Below are 18,472 nucleotides of genomic sequence, written 5' to 3'. Positions count from 1 at the left end.
AACAGCAGATGGAATGGGAGAAAAAGAGACCAATCTGGGGGTAGGGGAAATGTGCCCTGGAGAAGAGAATCAAAACGGAATCGATGCAGTGGGGATGGCCAGAAGTAGTTAATTACTCACCCAATCGTTTTTTTTTTTTTCTTTTTGGGTCACACCCGGCGATGCTCAGGGGTCACTCCTGGCTCTGCACTCAGGAATTACTCCTGGCAGTGATAGGGGACCATATGGGATGCTGGAAATCAAACCTGGGTCGGCTGCGTGCAAGCCCTACCCGCTGTGCTATCGCTCCAGCCCCTCACCCAATCATTCTTAACATAAGTGCAAGGCTAGAAGAAACACATGTGGAAAATGAGACCAAGAGATTTGCTTCCTATTTCTTCCTTAATATTACTTCCATCACCAAAGTCACCTGAGAGGGCCAAATGACAAACTATTCGATTCTACTAGCTCTGCAAGAGTGAGTGACTGTGTGTGAGCTCCGCACTCCCTAAGCCGGGGCCAGCCCGAGGGGCCTGTACCTGAAGGGCACGTCTTCCTGGGGAACGTCGACATAGTATCGGATGAAGAATCTCTCGGAATCTTCCCGCTCGCCATCGCTCACAACACTGCCATTGAGTTTGGAAACGGAGGGCAACCTGCAAGCGAGAAGCGAAAAAAAGTCCCATCAGGACACGACGGACTCTCGGCGCCGGAGATGGAGGGCTGCCCGCGGGCTGGGGCCAGGGGCAGAGACCATGCCGGCAGGAGGGAGGCCCTGGACTCCACCCCCAGCACCTGGAGAAAAATGAACGACAAAGAAACGAAACGACGGTCTCTGGAAAGGGCACGACTGACGTGACTCTGCGTGTCCCCCCCAGACAACTCAGCTCAAGCGTTACAAAAAGGAGGACCACAGACACCTGCGGCCTCCGCTCCAGGGGTGGCAGATCTAGGGGCACATCCACCTTGCAAAAGGAGATTCGGGCGGCACAGTCCACCTTAATGAAGAAGATGCGAGTCACGCGTGCCATTTAAAATTCTCGAGGGGCCATATTTTAAGGAATAAAACTGAAACAGGTGAAATTAATTGTAATAATACATTATTTCACCTAGTTATACTCAGGATTTAGCTGTTTGAACTGAGAAATAACTAAAACTATACTTGGCACTCCCCGCCCCCGCCCAATCCTTGAAATATTTACCACATAATTCAATTCAGACGAGCCACACTTGAAGTGTCAAGAAGTTACACGTGGTTGATGGTATCAAACCAGACAACAGAGATGGTTTTATTCTATTTTTTTCTTTTCTGGCAGTGGGTGTGGGTTGCCGAGGGGTTACTTTTTTTTTCTTTTGCTTTTTGGGTCACTCCTGGCTCTGCACTCAGGAATTACCCCCGGTGGTGCTCAGGGGACCATACGGGATGCTGGGAATCGAACCCGGGTAGACGTCGTGCAAGGCAAACGCCCTACCCGTAGTGCAATCGCTCCAGCCCACCGAGGGGTTACTCTTGGCTCTGCACTCAGGGATCACTCCTGGTGGGGACCACATGGGATCGGGGATCAGGTTGGCAGGGTCTTGCAAGTGCCCTCAGGCTATACTAGCTCTCCAGTCCAGCCCACGGTCACAAAGGCTGTGGAGAATCTGGTTCAATAGTTCAGTAATTGATTAAAATGTTTTTTTTTTTTAAAAAAAAGCACAAGGCCTATCATAAGATTTAATCTTCGAAATAAATACACTGAATTCCATTTCTTAATTTCAATATTAATTTGCATGTGAACACCCTGGAAAGCAGTAAGCGATCTACCGGGTGTTAGGTGGTCAGAAATATCAAAGTCGTGTTAGCTGGGGGCAGGAGGCAGTGGGGCTGGCCACACCCAGTGGTGCTCAGGCTTGGCCCCGGCAGTACTCAGGGGACCGTATCAGAACCAGGACTGGTGGTTCTGGGAGGCAAGTGCTTTAACCCCTGGACCACCTCCGGGGGCTCCACATCCTGTTTAAAGAACTGCCCTTCGGGGCTGGAGCGATAGCACAGCGGGTAGGGCATTTGCCTTGCATGCGGCCGACCCGGGTTCAATCCCCAGCATCCCATATGATCCCCTGAGCACCACCAGGAGTGATTCCTGAGTGCAGAGCCAGGAGTAGCCCCTGTGCATCGCCGGGTGTGACCCAAAAAGAAAAAAATAAATAAACTGCCCTTTTTGGGCTGGGAGATAGCCCAGTGGGCTGAGTGTGCCGTGACAGGTTTAATCCCCCAGCAAAGCCTGGCCCCCCAACCACTGCCAGGGTGATCCCTAAGCAGGGAAAGAGGGTGCCCCCCGAGCCAGCCCCAGGTGTAAGCCCCACACCCACACACCCAACAGAACCCCCCTTCTTTGGAGCACCTTCCACACTGCTGATTCCCTTCCCAAATGGCTACAGAGTCCAGAGAGCAAAAGCAGAGCTTGGTGGCCGTGCCCACAGTCCCCAGCCACCGGCAGTGGTGCTCACACACACACAGGAGACCCTCTAGGGGCTCAGTGACTGTGCAGGCGGGTCTGAGACAGGGGAGCGGAGCGGGAGGAAGGGGAGCGGCCAGTCATACTTAAGCCAGTCCATAGTCAAGAAGGCAAAGACTCTGCACTCGGGCTCTAAACTAACGAGAGTCCAATTTCCAGATATTTACAGCTTACATGAGCACATTAGTTAAGAAAACTGACTGAGAACAATTCCCTTAGGCACCTAACTTTCTTTTCATCAGCCCCAAATAGGACTTGAGCCTCTGTTCAGGACTGAAAAACAAAAACAGAAGAGATCTGTGAGGCAGGTTTTCAGGGATCCTGGCAGGTGGGCAGTCTGCTGAAAGAGAAAAACTGCCTGTCCCCTGTAGCCCCCCCCACCAGTGACATCTCAAGAAAGGAGGCAGAATAATCAGGGCGACAGACCTGGCAATCACCAATTTCCGCCGCTCTTCAGTGGAATATGGCTGCAGAAGTGGGATTCCTAACAATCGCACTTCTTCAAGTTTGGGGAATGAATTTAGCTTGTCAATGTCTTCCCAGGACTGCAAACCTGATTGGAGAAACACAGTGTTTAAGTAAATCCAGGAAAGCATACAGAGGAGCAAAGTGATACTTCCATTAGTGATTTCTAAAATGTCAAGTGATCATAAACTAGTTAAAAAGCCCAAAATGCTTATCAAAGAACAGAAGACAGCTGAATAGCATCGCACCCTTGGTCCTCGCTCCCACTCCAAGGCCCAAGAGCCCTTTGCGCTCCAGCACCCACACACCTGCTCAGCCTCCACCCACGGGGCTCACAACAGGGCTCACGTGACCAGCTCACAGTTTCAATAAGCTCAGTATACGCCATGATTACAGAGCAGTAACAAAAAGATGGGATCAACTCCTCTACCTTCTGCAGGCCAATTAAACATAATTGTTGAAGAGTTGACAATGACATGTACTAAAATTTTTCATAGCAAATTTTAAAGATTCTGGAATAAGATTACTAGAACCAGGGGCCAGAGCAATAGTACAGCGGGTAGGGCATTTGCCTTGCACGCAGCTGACCCAGGTTCGATCCCTGGCATCCTATAGGGTCCCCCAAGCACCGCCAGGAGTGATTCCTGAGCATCACGAGGTGTGACCCAAAATGCAAAAATAAATAAATAAAGTATTAAAAAAATATTACTAGAACCAGGGACTACATATTATCTCTTTAATACCATCCACACTTTTGAAACAGGGAGAACGCATTTAAAAGTTAAGACAAATACCCAAACCCTTATGTCAAAAGCGGCTGAAGTTTTATTGGTTTTAAAATTCCTTCTATGACTAAGCAGTGTCCAAATCGATACTTGGCACTCTCGAGAAAATATTCTTTTATGATAAAGTCACTCTATTTTACCACACATTAAATCCATTCCAGAAAACAATGTGCCCCTTGCACGAGTTCATCTAGATGGATCAAGCTTAAGGTGATTTTGCTAAACAAACTAAGGAAGTGAAAGACAATCAACAAAATGGTTTTCACACTCATGTGAAAAACAATGAAAGCCCAAAAACTGGGAAAAAAAGAAATAGGAGTCTTAGACTGGGTACACACTATGGTGACTATCGGGGGGCCAGAGGAGGTGGTGGAGGAAGGGGGGGCGGCTAGGGATGGCGGCAGGGAGCCTGACAATCAGAAGGGGAAGCTCTCCCCTGACGCCCCACAGTATGGTAAACCGGCCATCCATCAGTGAGAAACAAGGATGAATGGCGCTCTAAAAATAAACCTCTATTTTGAAGACATTCATTCCTGTGACAGAGTCAGATGGCCACGACCTAGCAATCAGTTACATACAAGCGGCTGACAGTACAAGCGGGCATCTCCAAGGCACGCGTGCCAGCTTCCGTAACCGGACAAAAGGGTCTAGTCTGTGGCCCTCTGGCTGTTTTCACCGTGTGAGCCGTCGATGCCGTCTGTCCCTCTCACGGCACGACCCCCTTCACACAGGAACTGTGAGTGTGCCGCTTCATCTTCGGCGTTCGCAGAAACGGCCTGGACCCCAGCGCGGCACCGGGCACCCGAGGGCTGTGCCCGGCAGCCGCCGCCTCACCTGACTTGTGCAGGCTGATGGAGCGCAGGTTGGGGAAGAGCCTGGCCAGTGAGTCGTCGGGCTCCTCGATGGCGCTCACGTGGTTGTTGGCCAGAACCAGGGTGTCCAGGGACGGGAACATAGCGCCCAGCTTCCGGACCTCAGTCCAGTCTTGGAGGTTGTTGTCCGTGATGTGGAGTAGCTTGAGGGAGTGACAGCAAATGGAAGGGCAAGACACTGTTTCGTAGTCATTAAGGCACAGGAAGAGCTCCTCCAGACTGCAGGGGAAGAGGAAACGGCTTGTCACGGGAAGCGGCTGCGCTCCTGACCCGCGCCTCCTCACTCAGCGAAGGGCCCTCGGACGCGGGAGGCTGCCTGGGGCGTGGGAAGGCGCAAAGTCGCCTTTCTAAAGCTGACACGCGGCGGGAAGACAGGACCTAGCACGTGCACAACGGCAGAGGGCGAGTTACATGCTTAAATAGTTAAGTGCTGACTCAGTGGGATTATGAGTACAATGGCACCTCCCACAGGAGCGGACGCGAGAACTGTAATGAGACGAGCCGGGAGAGAACGCCTGGCCGTGGAGGAAGAGGACAGAGGGGTCACTTCCGGAAACTGCACCAACAGATGTGTTGACGCAGAACTGACCATCACCACCTCCAAATATCTACGTTGGGTCAGGCTCCATGTCAAGTGCGCCAAGGACGCTCCTGCCTCTCCAGGACAGGTACAAGAACACCTGACTCAGAGAGGGCGGCCTGCCACGCCCGCTGGCTGGTAGTAAGCACAAGTGGGATCTAAAAGCCCTCTCAGTCCATGCTAGACGGTGCATGCAGCAAGGAAACCAATCTCATTAGGGTGAAAGTGAGCTACACAGGTGGAAAAACAAGGTGAGACCAGATTCTCAAAGGTCTTGTTAATTTCCATATTAAAGTGATAAAAAAAATACGCTTTTATATATTTCTTAAAATTGTTTTCTTTGACCGCTAACATGCAAGTACAGAGATGGGGTGGGGGCGAGAACCGTTAACAATGCATCTCTGAACTGACAAAGGAAAGCGAAAGTTCTTGCTTGCATCATGGAAAAAGAATACAGGTCCATTTCCTCCTCCGGCCGAGTCGGTGCCCAGCCATCTCGGTGTTAGCGGACTTTAGAGATGCTCTGATAGATTTTTTTTTTTCTCTCCTGAAGAAAAGAACTCAGGCAAAAAGCTCAAATCAGGTAATCAGAAGATTGAGATGGAGAAGGGTGTGGTTGGTCACGAATGGCCGGAGCTTCTCAGGGGTATCTTCTAGCCTGGGGAGGACCTATCGCGTGTCTCGGGGTACCCGGCACTCCACACACTCTCCAGTGAGAACGCTCCTGGTGTACCCTCACGCCCGCATTCCAAGTACCCCGCTGCTCTGATCCCACTCTGTGTTTCCGAGACCGGAGGTGAGCAGTGGCTGTGGCTGACCCCCTCTCCGCCAGGCCCACCAGGCTTACTCTGGTAACTCCTGCAGTATCGTGTGGACCGTCTCCCAAGAAGCTTTGCTGTTGTTGAGGACAAGTTTGCGAACCCCCGAGAAGGACCCCGCACACGTTCTTTCTAAAACCGACAAATTCAGAGGGTTGGAACTCAGGTTTAGAAACTCCAACTGGGGAACATTTGACACAATTTTACTGACCTAGGGAAGAAAAAGAGAAAAGCGTATGAGGCAGTAATCAGAGCTCTTAAATTACAATCCCCCTCACGGTCTCTACACAGGACTGTCACACGCTGAGGGGTGGCGCCCCCAGAGTGTGGGCAAGTCGAACTTGTCACCTCACCCAATCTTGGCAAATAATTTAACCTTTTTCTATGAAACGATAACACCACGGAAACTTAATGGTACAGAGGAAAAATTTCCTTCTTTAGTGTAGTTCTGATTCCGCTCCGATATCCTCTTTGCTAAACGGAGAAAAGATCATTTAAACGACTTTTTAGGTTGCAAGTTTCTAAAGAGCTGAGATTGGATCACGCAATTCTCGTTTGAGTGTCTCTTTTCTCACATTCTCAGCACATTAAGGCTAATTTAAGTTTATTGAAGACCACCTGGTAGCAATCCAGGTGTTCAAAATTGACTACATAATCATAATCACTCAGCAAATAATTTCAGCTTGGATCCAGACTTATTAAACTTTAAGATATATTTACTCAAAAACAAAAGCAGCCATTCTATCTAGCGAAAGAGAAAACATGACCGTAAACTTGCTCACTGGGCTGGTACCTTGGCAGACAAAGCGGGGGAAGGCAGGCAGGCAGGCAGGCAATGAGCTTACTGCCTTGAACTACTGGATCTTCTTTTTGACAAGGCCTGTTTCACTAAATGTGAAAGCAGTTTATAAGGTAATTAAATAGCACCTTAATTTTAATAAATGAGGAAGCTATAGCACAGAAGCATTAACTAATTTTACTATGGTTTCATAGTCACAAAAGTAAAATTGGAGATAAAAAAAATTAGAGCCATTGTTCATTTCGATTTGTCACAACCAATAAAATCATAAAAAAAAAAAAGGAAGGCAAAAGAAAAGAAAGAAGAAATTGCTTAGATTGGAATTAAATAAGTGCAAGGGGCTCAGTAAGTGATTTAAGTCTCATCTGCAACAGCAAAACGAGGCAATATGGAAACTAAGAAAAGGAGTCACTGTCACTGTCATCCTGTTGCTCATCGATTTGTTCGAGCGGGCACCAGTAACGTCTCACATTGTGAGACTTGTTGCTACTGTTTTTGGCATATCCAATACGCCACAGGTAGCTTGCCAGGCTCTGTCGTGCGGGCAAGATACTCTCAGTAGCTTGCCGGGCTCTCCAAGAGGGGCGGAGGAATGGAACACGGGTCGGCCGTGAACACCCTACCTCTGTGCTATTGCTCCAGCCCAAGAAAAGGAGTAGAACAAAATAAATCAGCTTTCGAATGAGAAAAGTCAGGATTCGCATGGGCTCCAACACTTCCCAGCTCTGTGGGTCCAAATGAGTGATCTAACCTTTCCCAGCCAGGCCTGAGTGACAGCCCGGTGGGGAGGGGGCTTGCCTTGCACATGACCGGCCTAAGTTCCATGCCCAGCATCCCACAGGGTCCTTTGAGCCCACCAGGAATAATCCTCAAGCACAGAGCCGGGAATCAGTCCTGAGCACCGCTGGGTGAGGCCCAAAAACAAAACAAAAAGTGAAGAAAACCTTCCACATCACAATTTCCTTATTGGGAAAAAAATGGGGGAAAAAAAATAGTAGCCACTTACCAGGTAGCATTACTGGTAGGGTTAAGTGGGGAGGACACGTGAGGCACTTAGCGAGTGATGGGTCTGCCTTTCGGAAATTCCTCATCAACTATTAACCAAGAGAGTATAAGCTCTAAGAAAGCAGGGAGAAAGCTCACCTAGTTCATCACTGCACAGTGAGCGCCTCACGGTTACTGACTAAACATAACTACTGATACGACAGGTATAATCCACACTGCTATCTCAGAACCATCAGATTCACTGCAGAATTTTTTAAAATATGCTGATTCCCAGAACCTACCTAAATGACTGAATCAGAATCTATTGGGGGGGGGAGCAAACTTTGTGATTAGGACTTGGGGCGGCAACTTCTTTTCAGAGCTCCAAAACAATGCCACGAGAGCGCGCAGGGCTGAGATGTGCGGGCAGGACAGAGATCTACTGGGACCAAGAGTTCAGGGGCTCTAAGATGAGTGAGAAGCAGAGTGACTTCCAGAAGGGTCAGAGAGCACGGTGGAGGAAAAGGTGCCGATGGCCATGGCTCCCTGGACGCTACATACCCACGCTTCCCCTCACTACTCGTGAACGGGAGGGCTATCTCTTATAGCAAACACCAGGCTCTTCGCATATTCTCCTGCTTGGCCCTTCTGTGGCGGAGTCTCAGCAGGCTTTTCTTCAATACTCTGGTAGGTTTTGGAGTTCCACGTGGGGCCGCAACACAGCTAAGGGCACAGAAGGACCAACCCTCTGTTCTGTTACCTGGAGACCAAAGACGAAGGTCTCTGACCAAAAAAGGATGGTAACCAGCTACGACTGACTGTTTTCAAGGGCGAAAAAGGACAAAGAGGATTTGCGGTCTGACTAGCTCACCCAGAATCTGCTAGTTGTAACACAAATGAAACCAGTAAGAATAAAACCCAAAGCACCACCCCTTTAGAGGAAAGAAGAATACTAGAAAAATGTCTAATTTAAGGGTTTTCAAACAATTCCGAGAGAATCACTAATGCAAACAGGCATGTGGTGTGTTCTTCATAGTCTGCGCTACTGCTACTGTCCTCTGAGACGCAGGGTGGGAAGCCTCCCTCACCGGAATCCACCACAAAGATGAGACCAGGGCCCATCAACTCATGCAGGAAAAAGAATATATCAGCTAAGTATTTTCTTTCAAGGGCTGAAACCAGAAGGGGGTGACTGTTGGTCAGACTCAGATTAATGGTGAAATTCTCGAAAAGGGACCAGAGAGCTCAAGGTGGCTGTAGATGGGGTGTATGTCTGTGTGTGTGTGTGAATGTGCGCGCGCACGTGTGCCCAGAGCGCATGCTGTGTGTGTGTGTGTGTGTGTGTGCATCTGTGTCTGTGTGCGTGTGCACATGCACGTGCAGGGGGCCCAGAGCGCATACTGAGTCTGCAGGAGTTCAGACCTGAAGCCCAGCCCTTGAGCACTGCAGCTGTGGCTCCAACCCTTCCACCAAAAAAACCCAAAGAGCAGAAAAGATGATACTCAGTTTACAAGGCGCATTTACTGTAATAGAAAAATGTCCTAGTAGCGCATGCTGACATTCCTCGAGCCTCAGGGCAGTGACCAAGACGCCCTTTTTGCGCTGGAAAGGGAAGCTCTCGGGCAGCGACGGGGTCCGGTGGAGTGTGAGGCCCGGGAGGACCGCCCACACACCGACGCTAACTCCACAGCTCGGCGGCTCGATGGGGGACCCCAACTCTGGCTCCCAAGCAGGTGGAACTCCAACGTTTTAAGAAACCGGGAAAGGGTGTAAAGATAACAATCTGTAACCTACACCCCAGCCATTCTCTGCTCTACCGAGTGCTTCATTCTCCCCACCAACCAAATACTTGCTTTAATTTCTTTTGTAAGAGGTTTTGATAAGGAAGGGAAGGGGGAAAAAGGAGACAGCCTGGGAAAGGGAAAACAAAATATCATCCAAGCAAAACTTAAAATCAAAAACAAACTGAAAAAAAAAAAAACCTCTTAAAATAAAAAATAGACTCTCAATTTAGAAGGACAAAGACAAATCTTTGCCTCCTCCCAAACAAAAGCATGGTCCTCTCCCCTGGTTATCTCCATCTGCAGATACCAGATAGCGCTTGAAACTACAGAACGCTAAAGTACGGAAAAAACAAACGATATTTGGTACTTATTAGAAAAACACTATTAATATCAAGTAAAATAAAATTAGTTACAGCCAGGAGCAAATGACCTTCGTGGCAATCTGCTCCACGTGTTGTAATGGAACTGAAACACAGCGTCTTAAAACCATGACTGGTGGGGTTTGCAGTCTGGTAGAGTTTTACTCTATAAATTAGTATTTGTTTGTTACTATTTTTCCCATCTCCTGGTATTCTGCTCTATACTCTGGAAAACTGGGATCACCTACAGGTAAGGAGAAGGACAAATATAAGGGAATGATTAAAGCAAAAAACGAATTTAAAAATAAAACCCAAAAGATGGCAGAAATTAAGTGTTTGGACATTGCTTAAAAATAGGGTATAAAGCACATACAGGAAAATACAAACAGTATAAATACACGTGACACTCTGGTTACACACAAGTTAAGAAAGCCTGGGAAATAATTAAGGTAGACCTTTGTTTAAACATAGAAATGGCAGGATTAACTAGTGCGAACTGTGTTCTAATCCATACTTACATAAAGCATTCTTCTAAGGAGCCAAGTATCTTACTATTAAATAGGTCCCAGTTAGCAAAGTAGCACTCACTGTCTCCGTTGCTCATCGATTTGCTCAAGCGGGAACAAGGAATGTCTCCATTGTGAGACTTGTTACTGTTTTTGGCATATCAAATACACCATGGGTAGCTTGTCAGGCGCTGCTGTGCTGGCGGGATACTCTCGGTAGCTTGCCAAGCCCTCCAAGAGGGATGGAGGAACCGAACCCAGGTCGGCAACACGCAAGGCAAGTGCCCTACCCGCTGGGCTATCGCTCCAGTCCAGTTAGCAAAGTATAAACCAAAGACCACAACCTCACCCAGAGGCTCAGCCCTTGAGGTAAAGAAATCAGCCTGAACGTAAGAGCCAAAGTGATTCAGAGGAAGGTCTGGTGTGTCCTGTGACCTGGGAGAGCCCAGGGGCTAGCCCACACCCTGCAATCGGCACCACATCTGCAGGCCCCTGCAGTGAATCCTTGGCTCAGCTGGCCGAGCACCTCTCAAGGTGGCTTCGAGACCCCCTACCCGCTCCCCGGCACTATTTGGGAGACAGAAAAAAACCCAAAACAGCTTACCAAAGAGAGCACGAAGCTCAACAGCTGGGATCTTAGGGAAGGGGCTTTGCAGGGAAGGTCTTTTTTGCCACTGTGAAGTGTGGATAGAGCACACATGTCAGATAAAGCCTCAGAGGGCCACGGTGGAACAGATTAGGGATTGGGGGCCACAGAGATAGTACAGTGGGTAGGGCGCTTGCCGTGCATGCTGCCAACCTGTGTTTGATCCCTGGCACCCCACATGGTCTCCCAAGACCACCAGGACTGACTTTCTGAGTGCAGAGCCAGGAGTAACCCCAGCGCCTCTGGGTAGGGCCCCAAAATAAAACAAACAAAAAAGAAGAAACAGACTATGACTTGTTCAACAGTGAATTACATCAGTTGCTTCAATAAGTCAGCCAGTAAACATGCATGCACAACAGACTGCTTTTTAAAATCTAGTATATTTGTACATATTAAGAAGTCACTTAGAAATCATGATACATATATCTCAAAGGAAATACCTTAGTCACAAAGGAGAGTATAACTGAGAACACAGTCATCCCATTAAGCAAGACTATGAAATTGCTCAGTATGCAAAAGACTTTTTTTTTTTTTTTGGGTCACACAGGAGTTATTCCTGGCTCTGCACTCAGGAATTACTCCTGGCGGGGCTCAGGGGACCATATGGGATGCTGGGAATCAAACCCTGGTCGGTGCATGCAAGGCAAACATTCTTCCTGCTGTACTATCTCTCTAGCCCCAGCAAAAGACTTTTTCCTTTTTTTAAAAAAAAAAAATCTTAAGACATTTTTTTAGTAAGTAGCTTAAAATTTGTGTATTTAATATTGAAAAAGTGCCTCAATGATTAATTTCGTCAGCATCTCTGTCTTATGGACGAGAAAACCGAAACACAGAAGGATCAAACGAGCTTCTTTAGACCCCAGGAAGAGCTGAAGTAAGTGGTGTGATTAATCTTTAAGACACCACCATTTCTTTATAAATGCCGCAAACATCTGAGTGGTGAGTGAGGGTAGTAATGGTAAAACAGACAAGACGGGGCCGGGGAGAGTACCTCGGGCACGGTGCTGGTGTTGTGCTTGGCCATCTGGGCTGTGATGCCCAGCACTGCATACGGGTTCCCAAGCCCTGCCGGGAGTGCTCCTGAGCACAAGGCCAGGAGTGAGCCCTGAGATCTGTACCAGCTTCTAGCAGGAAAGCCCCCAAGTCAGCAGGAAACGGCACTGCGTGACAAGCTCCCTCGCATGGCGGCACACAGGTGCTGAGGGAGGCGGGGCTGGCGGCGTGACAGTCGGGGGCAGCTGCTCAGGGAACAGCAGCCTGGACCAAGTCCTGGAGACAGAGGAAGGGGCTGGGGACACCACGGGCAAGAGAGAGCCGTCAGCTTAGAGGGAGTGAAACCGAGAGCGTTTCAGGTCAAGAGTCTGTCCTGTGTGGCACTGCAAGGCTGCAGGTGGAGATCAAGCTCCGGAACAGCACGGCACCCGGCGAGGGCCAGGCTGAGCTCAGACTCAGTTAGAAATAAAGGCGACCGGAGGACTTCAAGCATGTCCTGCTCATGTTTTATTGATTAAAAGGAGTCTGGGAGCACTGCAGAAGATAGCTGAGAGGAACTGGAATAAAAACAGAACCAAAGCAGAGACAGGGAAACTCATTAAGATTTGTCAATAGTCCAAGAAATAAATAAATAAGAGCCCCAATTTCAGACAGGAGAATGATCACACAGCAAGACCTACTCTTTCTCAGTCACTCATTTTCGACGCTGGGGGCCATGACAGGCAGTGCTCAGGAGCCAGCCCTGGCGGTGGCTATGGGGCTCTACGTGATGCCTGACCTGATGTCAGCTGTACGTGAGATCCATAGGCTGCATGTAGGCCACACGACTTCACCTGTGGGCTATCCAGCTCCTGTTTGGTCCTTCTTTTTTTTTTTTTTTCAACTAAAACCTTTTTGGGTTTTGGGCCGCACCTAGCTATGCTGAGGGCTTGCTCCTGGCCCTATGTGGGGACCACCCTTCACAGGCTTGGGGGAACATAGGGGATCAAACCTGTGCAAGGCAAGCGCCCAACCTGCTGTATAATCTCTCCGGCCATATTTTTCTCTCTTTTAGAGGCAGTAAGGTAACGTTATGCACAGAAGGCACGTGATATAAAAATAAGAGAGGATACCGTACCGCTTTTTATTGGTATACTTGGTTTAGAGTTTACTCCGAGGTAAAATTAACATCCGTCATGTCAAACCACTAACAAGACTCAATAACATAAATAGACCCAACATATTGAGAATACGCTTCAGTAACGAGGATATTTTTATCATTTTCAGCCTCCAGTTCCAGCGATTTGGAACTGCCCCGCGATACACACAGTAGCCGGAGCAGACGAGCAGAGCGCGCGCGGACACAGGCACGGCAGGCACAGCCCGACCTCTGCGGCGCCACCGGCCTCCTGGGCAGCAAGGCCCTCACCCGCACAGAACACTAACGAGCAAGAACAACGCTCCCTGAAAGCCCGCCCGAGAGCCGGCGGGAGCAGTCTGGCCCTCGTCTCGGGCCATGCCCACCGCACGACCGCTCACGGCGCCAAAGGCAGTGCGATCCCCCTCCACGCGGGGTCACCGGGCACGGTGGCAGAGAACCGTACCTCCTGCCAGTCTTCCAGTTTGTTGTCAGAGAGGTCGAGCTCTGACACATGTGCGCAGAAGGCGGCAATCTCCTTCTCGTCCCCGGCACAGGTTATTCCGCAGCTGTTCAACACCAGCACGCTCGGGAGGTTGAGGCGATCTGCAGGGCGGGAAAGGGACACGCTCACCACCAGCTTCACTCCGTCTGGACACACGCAGCCCCGGGAGCCACGGCCATCGCCGTGCGGGGATCAGTCGGGGCCTGAGGGGCCCCACGGGCACTGCATCTGCAGGGGAGACGGGCCGGGCCTGCGCAGCTGCAGTCTCGCCGACCTCCTCCCGGCACGGCGGCTCATCCCCGCCGCCAACAGCAGCCGCTGTGGCCGAGGCCACACTCCACACACCCCTGGCTGCGTCTGGGTCCCACTCTCCCTTTCTTTTCGGCTCAGAAGTATCACTCCAGACAGCTCTTTTTTTCCCCTCTATCTGATGTGTGTTTTCACCTTTTCCTGCCTACGAAGACGACCTCAAACCAGAGAGGGCTGATCTCTGCTAAATCACTATTGCTCTGCAGGTTCCTAGCATCCGAGCAGCCTGCCTCACTCACGAGAGTCCATTTAAAGATCTCCACCCGGAGGCTGGCGAGGGCACCGGGCCCAAGGCGCTTGCCCTGCACGCAGCCGACCCCAGCCCGGTCCCGTGAGCACTGCTGGGAGAAAGCCCTAAGCTAAGAGAGAGGAGCAGCCTCTGAACACCCCGCTGGGTGCACCCAACACACAAAAGCCCAAATCAATCTCAATCTCTCAGTCTCTCAACCTCTCAGTCTCCCTCCCTCCCTCCCTCCCTCCCTCCCTCCCTCCCCCCCTCTCGACCACCCACCGCTGCCACATGTCTGTTACTTCCAGTCAGCCTCTTCACTTTATGGGAAACCTTCCAGCGTCCTGAATGATTTGATGTATCTGTTCACACTAGGGCAGTCAAGTCACAGAATGATTCCGAAATACCCGTGCGGGCCTGAGCTAGACGGCAGCTCTGCTCCGGGGCACCAGGCGCTCCCCGAGCACCTGCCAGGAGGAGCCCAGAGCAGTGCCAGGTGTGCAGCCCCGCCAGACACGTGTCACTGCCGTCATTCTGACTCGCTAATAAAAACGATAAGCAGGAGAATCCCACAAGGACACCCAAAAGGAATAGCTTATTAATGGAGGCCTCAGAATACAGGGTTTTCAACTCAGTCCTTTTCAGTATTCAATTTCTCAGGAAGAAAAAAAAAATTTACCAAATAAGAAGGTGACTTCTGTCGGCTTTTCCAGTTTATATGGAGTGACAAGGCAGAACACTCAGTTCCCTTTGGACACAAGCACTGAGATACTGTTCGCTATTAACGCTTCACGATTACAAAGAACTTCCAAGAACAGTCACAGTCACACCAGGCTGAGGCGGAGGGAAACGCACTTCCCGGCTGGAGCGCTTCACTCCGTCACGCGCTCGCCGAAAATGGCTCTAGAGCCTCTTGAATCAACTTCTATGTGCTTGAAGGTTGTTCAGTCCCACGGCTCTGGATGCTTTTGATCACAGTAATTAACGGTTCCAAATTTCCTTCCCAATCACTGTGCCGTTCATTTGACTCAAAGAACACTACCAGTGTCTATCTTTGTAGAAATGAAATGCTCTTGTATTCCAATTAGGATGTCAGGTCCCAGGGGTACAGAGTAGGCCTGTTCTATCCTGCCCCTCCAAGTCTCTTGAAAGAACTTGCATTACATAGGCAATTACTCAGGACTGTTATCACCCTCTGAACGCAACTAAAGTGTCTCCTTGCTAATTTGAAGGAAAGCTAGTCCATTAGATTAAAAAGAAAAAAGTAAAATCACAACCAAAACCAGTGACACTTTGACTCATCACTCAGATTAATGGAAACCCGTTGTAGAAATGGCGTTATTCTGGTTTACGAGCCCAGGACAGCACCAGGAAATTATTATCGCAGGGGCCATTTTCCTTACCTTTCATCGGCGAGCCCTGAGGTGTGGCTGGGACATGGACTCCCATTCCAGGACCGCGGCGGTAAGGGAAGTTCTCAGGACTATATTTTTCACATAATACTTGCATAAAACTCCTCCCAGCAGGTCGATCCATCTTCTTCTCCTAAAATTTTACGAGAAATCGTCAAAAACACTGGTCTATGAACATATGTACCATCAATTATTTATTAGGTACTTTGACGGTGTATCACAGACATGATCTGCGCAGGGCGTGGCCACTGCTGCCTGGAAATTACACTCTGCGGGGCCAGTACGACTTAAGGGAAGCCACACATGAAGACAGAAGAGGACAAGATTGCTCAGCATGTGAGAGCCTCAACACAGACTAAAATTCTACATGTCTGCCACACAGGTGCCCATGGAACTCAGCTGACTGCCACACAGGTGCCCATGGAACTCAGCTGACTGCCACACAGGTGCCCAAGGAACTCAGCTGTCCTACCACACAGGTGCCCATGGAACTCAGCTGACTGCCACACAGGTGCCCAAGGAACTCCACTGACTGCCACACAGGTGCCCATGGAACTCAGCTGACCGCCACACAGGTGCCCAAGGAACTCAGCTGTCCTACCACACAGGTGCCCATGGAACTCAGCTGACTGCCACACAGGTGCCCATGGAACTCAGCTGTCCTACCACACAGGTGCCCAAGGAACTTCAGCTGTCCTACCACACAGGTGCCCATGGAACTCAGCTGACTGCCACACAGGTGCCCAAGGAACTCAGCTGTTCTACCACACATGTGCCCATGAACTCAGCTGACTGCCACACAGGTGCCCAAGGAACTCAGCTGACTGCCACACAGGTGCCCATGGAACTCATCTGACTGCCACACAGGTGCCCAAGGAACTCAGCTGTCCTACCACACAGGTGCTCATGGAACTCAGCTGTCCTACCACACAGGTGCCCATGGAACTTAGCTGACTGCCACACAGGTGCCCATGGAACTCAGCTGTCCTACCACACAGGTGCCCATGGAACTCAGCTGTCCTACCACACAGGTGCCCATGGAACTTAGCTGACTGCCACAAAGGTGCCCATGGAACTCCGCTGACTGCCACACAGGTGCCCAAGGAACACTCAGCTGTCCTACCACACAGGTGCCCATGGAACTCCGCTGACTGCCACACAGGTGCCCATGGAACTCAGCTGTCCTACCACACAGGTGCCCATGGAACTCAGCTGTCCTACCACACAGGTGCCCATGGAACTCAGCTGACTGCCACACAGGTGCCCAAGGAACACTCAGCTGTCCTACCACACAGGTGCCCATGGAACTCAGCTGACTGCCACACAGGTGCCCAAGGAACTCAGGTGTCCTACCACACATGTGCCCATGAACTCAGCTAACTGCCACACAGGTGCCCACGGGACTCAGCTGACTGCCACACAGGTGACCACAGAACTAAGCTTTCTGCCATAACCGGTGCTGAAAGAGCATCTGTGGCCATTTCAATGAAAGATAACTGGATTTCAAAGTCACTCTCACTGTTCTTTTCAATCTTTCAGGACCTATCCTATCTAAGACAAAATGTATTTCTTTTGGTCTTGATTTTGGGCAAAGTGTCTTCTCTATCATTTACTGCTGGGTAAATATAAGCTAGTTACTTTCTTGCCTAAACATGAGCTAGAATTTTCATCTCAGGTTCATAAAAAATAATCTGGAAAAAGGGAAGAGTAGAAAAGTGATCTTTAAATTTTTTTTTCTTTTTGGATCACATCCAGCGAAGCTCAGGGGTTACTCCTGACTCTGCACTCAGGAATTACTCCTGGTGGTGCCTGGGGGACCATATGGGGTGCCAGGAATCGAACCCAGGTTGGCTGCGTGCAAGGCAACCACCCTACCCGCTGTGCTATAGCTCTGGACCCGAAAAGTGATCTTTAAATGTGGCCCTTTTCCTAAGTAACTGTCAGGACTCTGGTGCTTTGTGGAGTTGGCAAAGGCCCGGGGAACGAAACGGACGCCTGCTGAGCAGGTGGGCTCAACAAGAGCTTGGTACATGCAGGTCACTGAGTCTGGGCTCTGGACGCCGTTTCACAGGGAGCACTGCACAGGTCACCTTGCACATATGGGCCACCCCTCCCCAGGGACCTGTGCACGGTGGTTTGCTCTGTCAGCACAGCCCCGACGGGGTCCAACTGAATCGGGTGAGCCTTGAGCACCTCGGGGACCTTCAGGAGGAAAGACGCTTCCTCCCAGGAGGCCGATCACCAGCAACACTGCAGTGCGGGTGCTAAGTCACTCGTGACAGGCACCAGATCTCTTCAAAGCCCTGTCTCAAGCAGAACGCCAACAGGATGTCTTGAAATGTTTAACAAAAAAGTCAAAGAAGCTACACTGCTGTCTTCCAAACAATTTGCAGTTCAGAAGAATCAAAGGTGTGTGGGGAGGGTGTTGAACTGTCAGTGTCAAAATAACAGTCACCGAGTTTAAACAGTGCATCTGAGCTTCAAAGCCACTTGCTCTGAATTTCAAGGGCAACGACACTCACACACTCTAAATTAAAGAACTGAGGTATGTCCACTTGCTGGTCTGATTAAAGGCAAGTCAAACTAAGTCCTAGCAGGTAAGCAAAAATTAAGTTTTCCTGGGGCCTCAGGCTCTAATAATTCTTCCAAATACCCTGGGTTTCTCTTCTTTTCCTTTCTTTCTTCCTCTGCTGTTTCTGTTTTTCAGCCACACCCAGCCGTGCTCAGGGCCCTGCACTCAGGGATCACTGCTGGCAGGCTTGGGAGACCTCTGGGTGGTTACGGAAACTGGGTCAGCTTGGTACAGAGCAAGTTCCTTACCCGCTCTCCTCC

General features: G+C 49.9%; 1 protein-coding gene across 2 annotated transcripts in view; it reads right to left on the bottom strand.

The window, feature by feature from the left end:
* TBCEL (tubulin folding cofactor E like) overlaps positions 1-18,472 on the bottom strand; it is a 63,507-nt gene that overhangs the window by 25,950 nt on the left and 19,085 nt on the right. For both annotated transcript variants that reach the window (XR_008629191.1, XM_055131106.1), the window contains exons 2-7: positions 15,632-15,773; positions 13,652-13,791; positions 6,027-6,208; positions 4,562-4,818; positions 2,904-3,030; positions 519-635 (exon numbers count right to left, since the gene is read on the bottom strand). Coding sequence is in view for 1 of the 2 variants with exons in the window: in XM_055131106.1 (XP_054987081.1) it covers positions 519-635; positions 2,904-3,030; positions 4,562-4,818; positions 6,027-6,208; positions 13,652-13,791; positions 15,632-15,764 (956 nt within the window). In the remaining variant the exon portion in view is untranslated. The remainder of the gene's footprint in view (positions 1-518; positions 636-2,903; positions 3,031-4,561; positions 4,819-6,026; positions 6,209-13,651; positions 13,792-15,631; positions 15,774-18,472) is intronic.

The sequence above is a fragment of the Sorex araneus genome, chromosome 3 (genome assembly GCF_027595985.1).
Source record: "Sorex araneus isolate mSorAra2 chromosome 3, mSorAra2.pri, whole genome shotgun sequence".
Lineage (NCBI taxonomy): Eukaryota > Metazoa > Chordata > Mammalia > Eulipotyphla > Soricidae > Sorex > Sorex araneus.
This window is presented reverse-complemented; position numbering and strand designations above follow the sequence as displayed.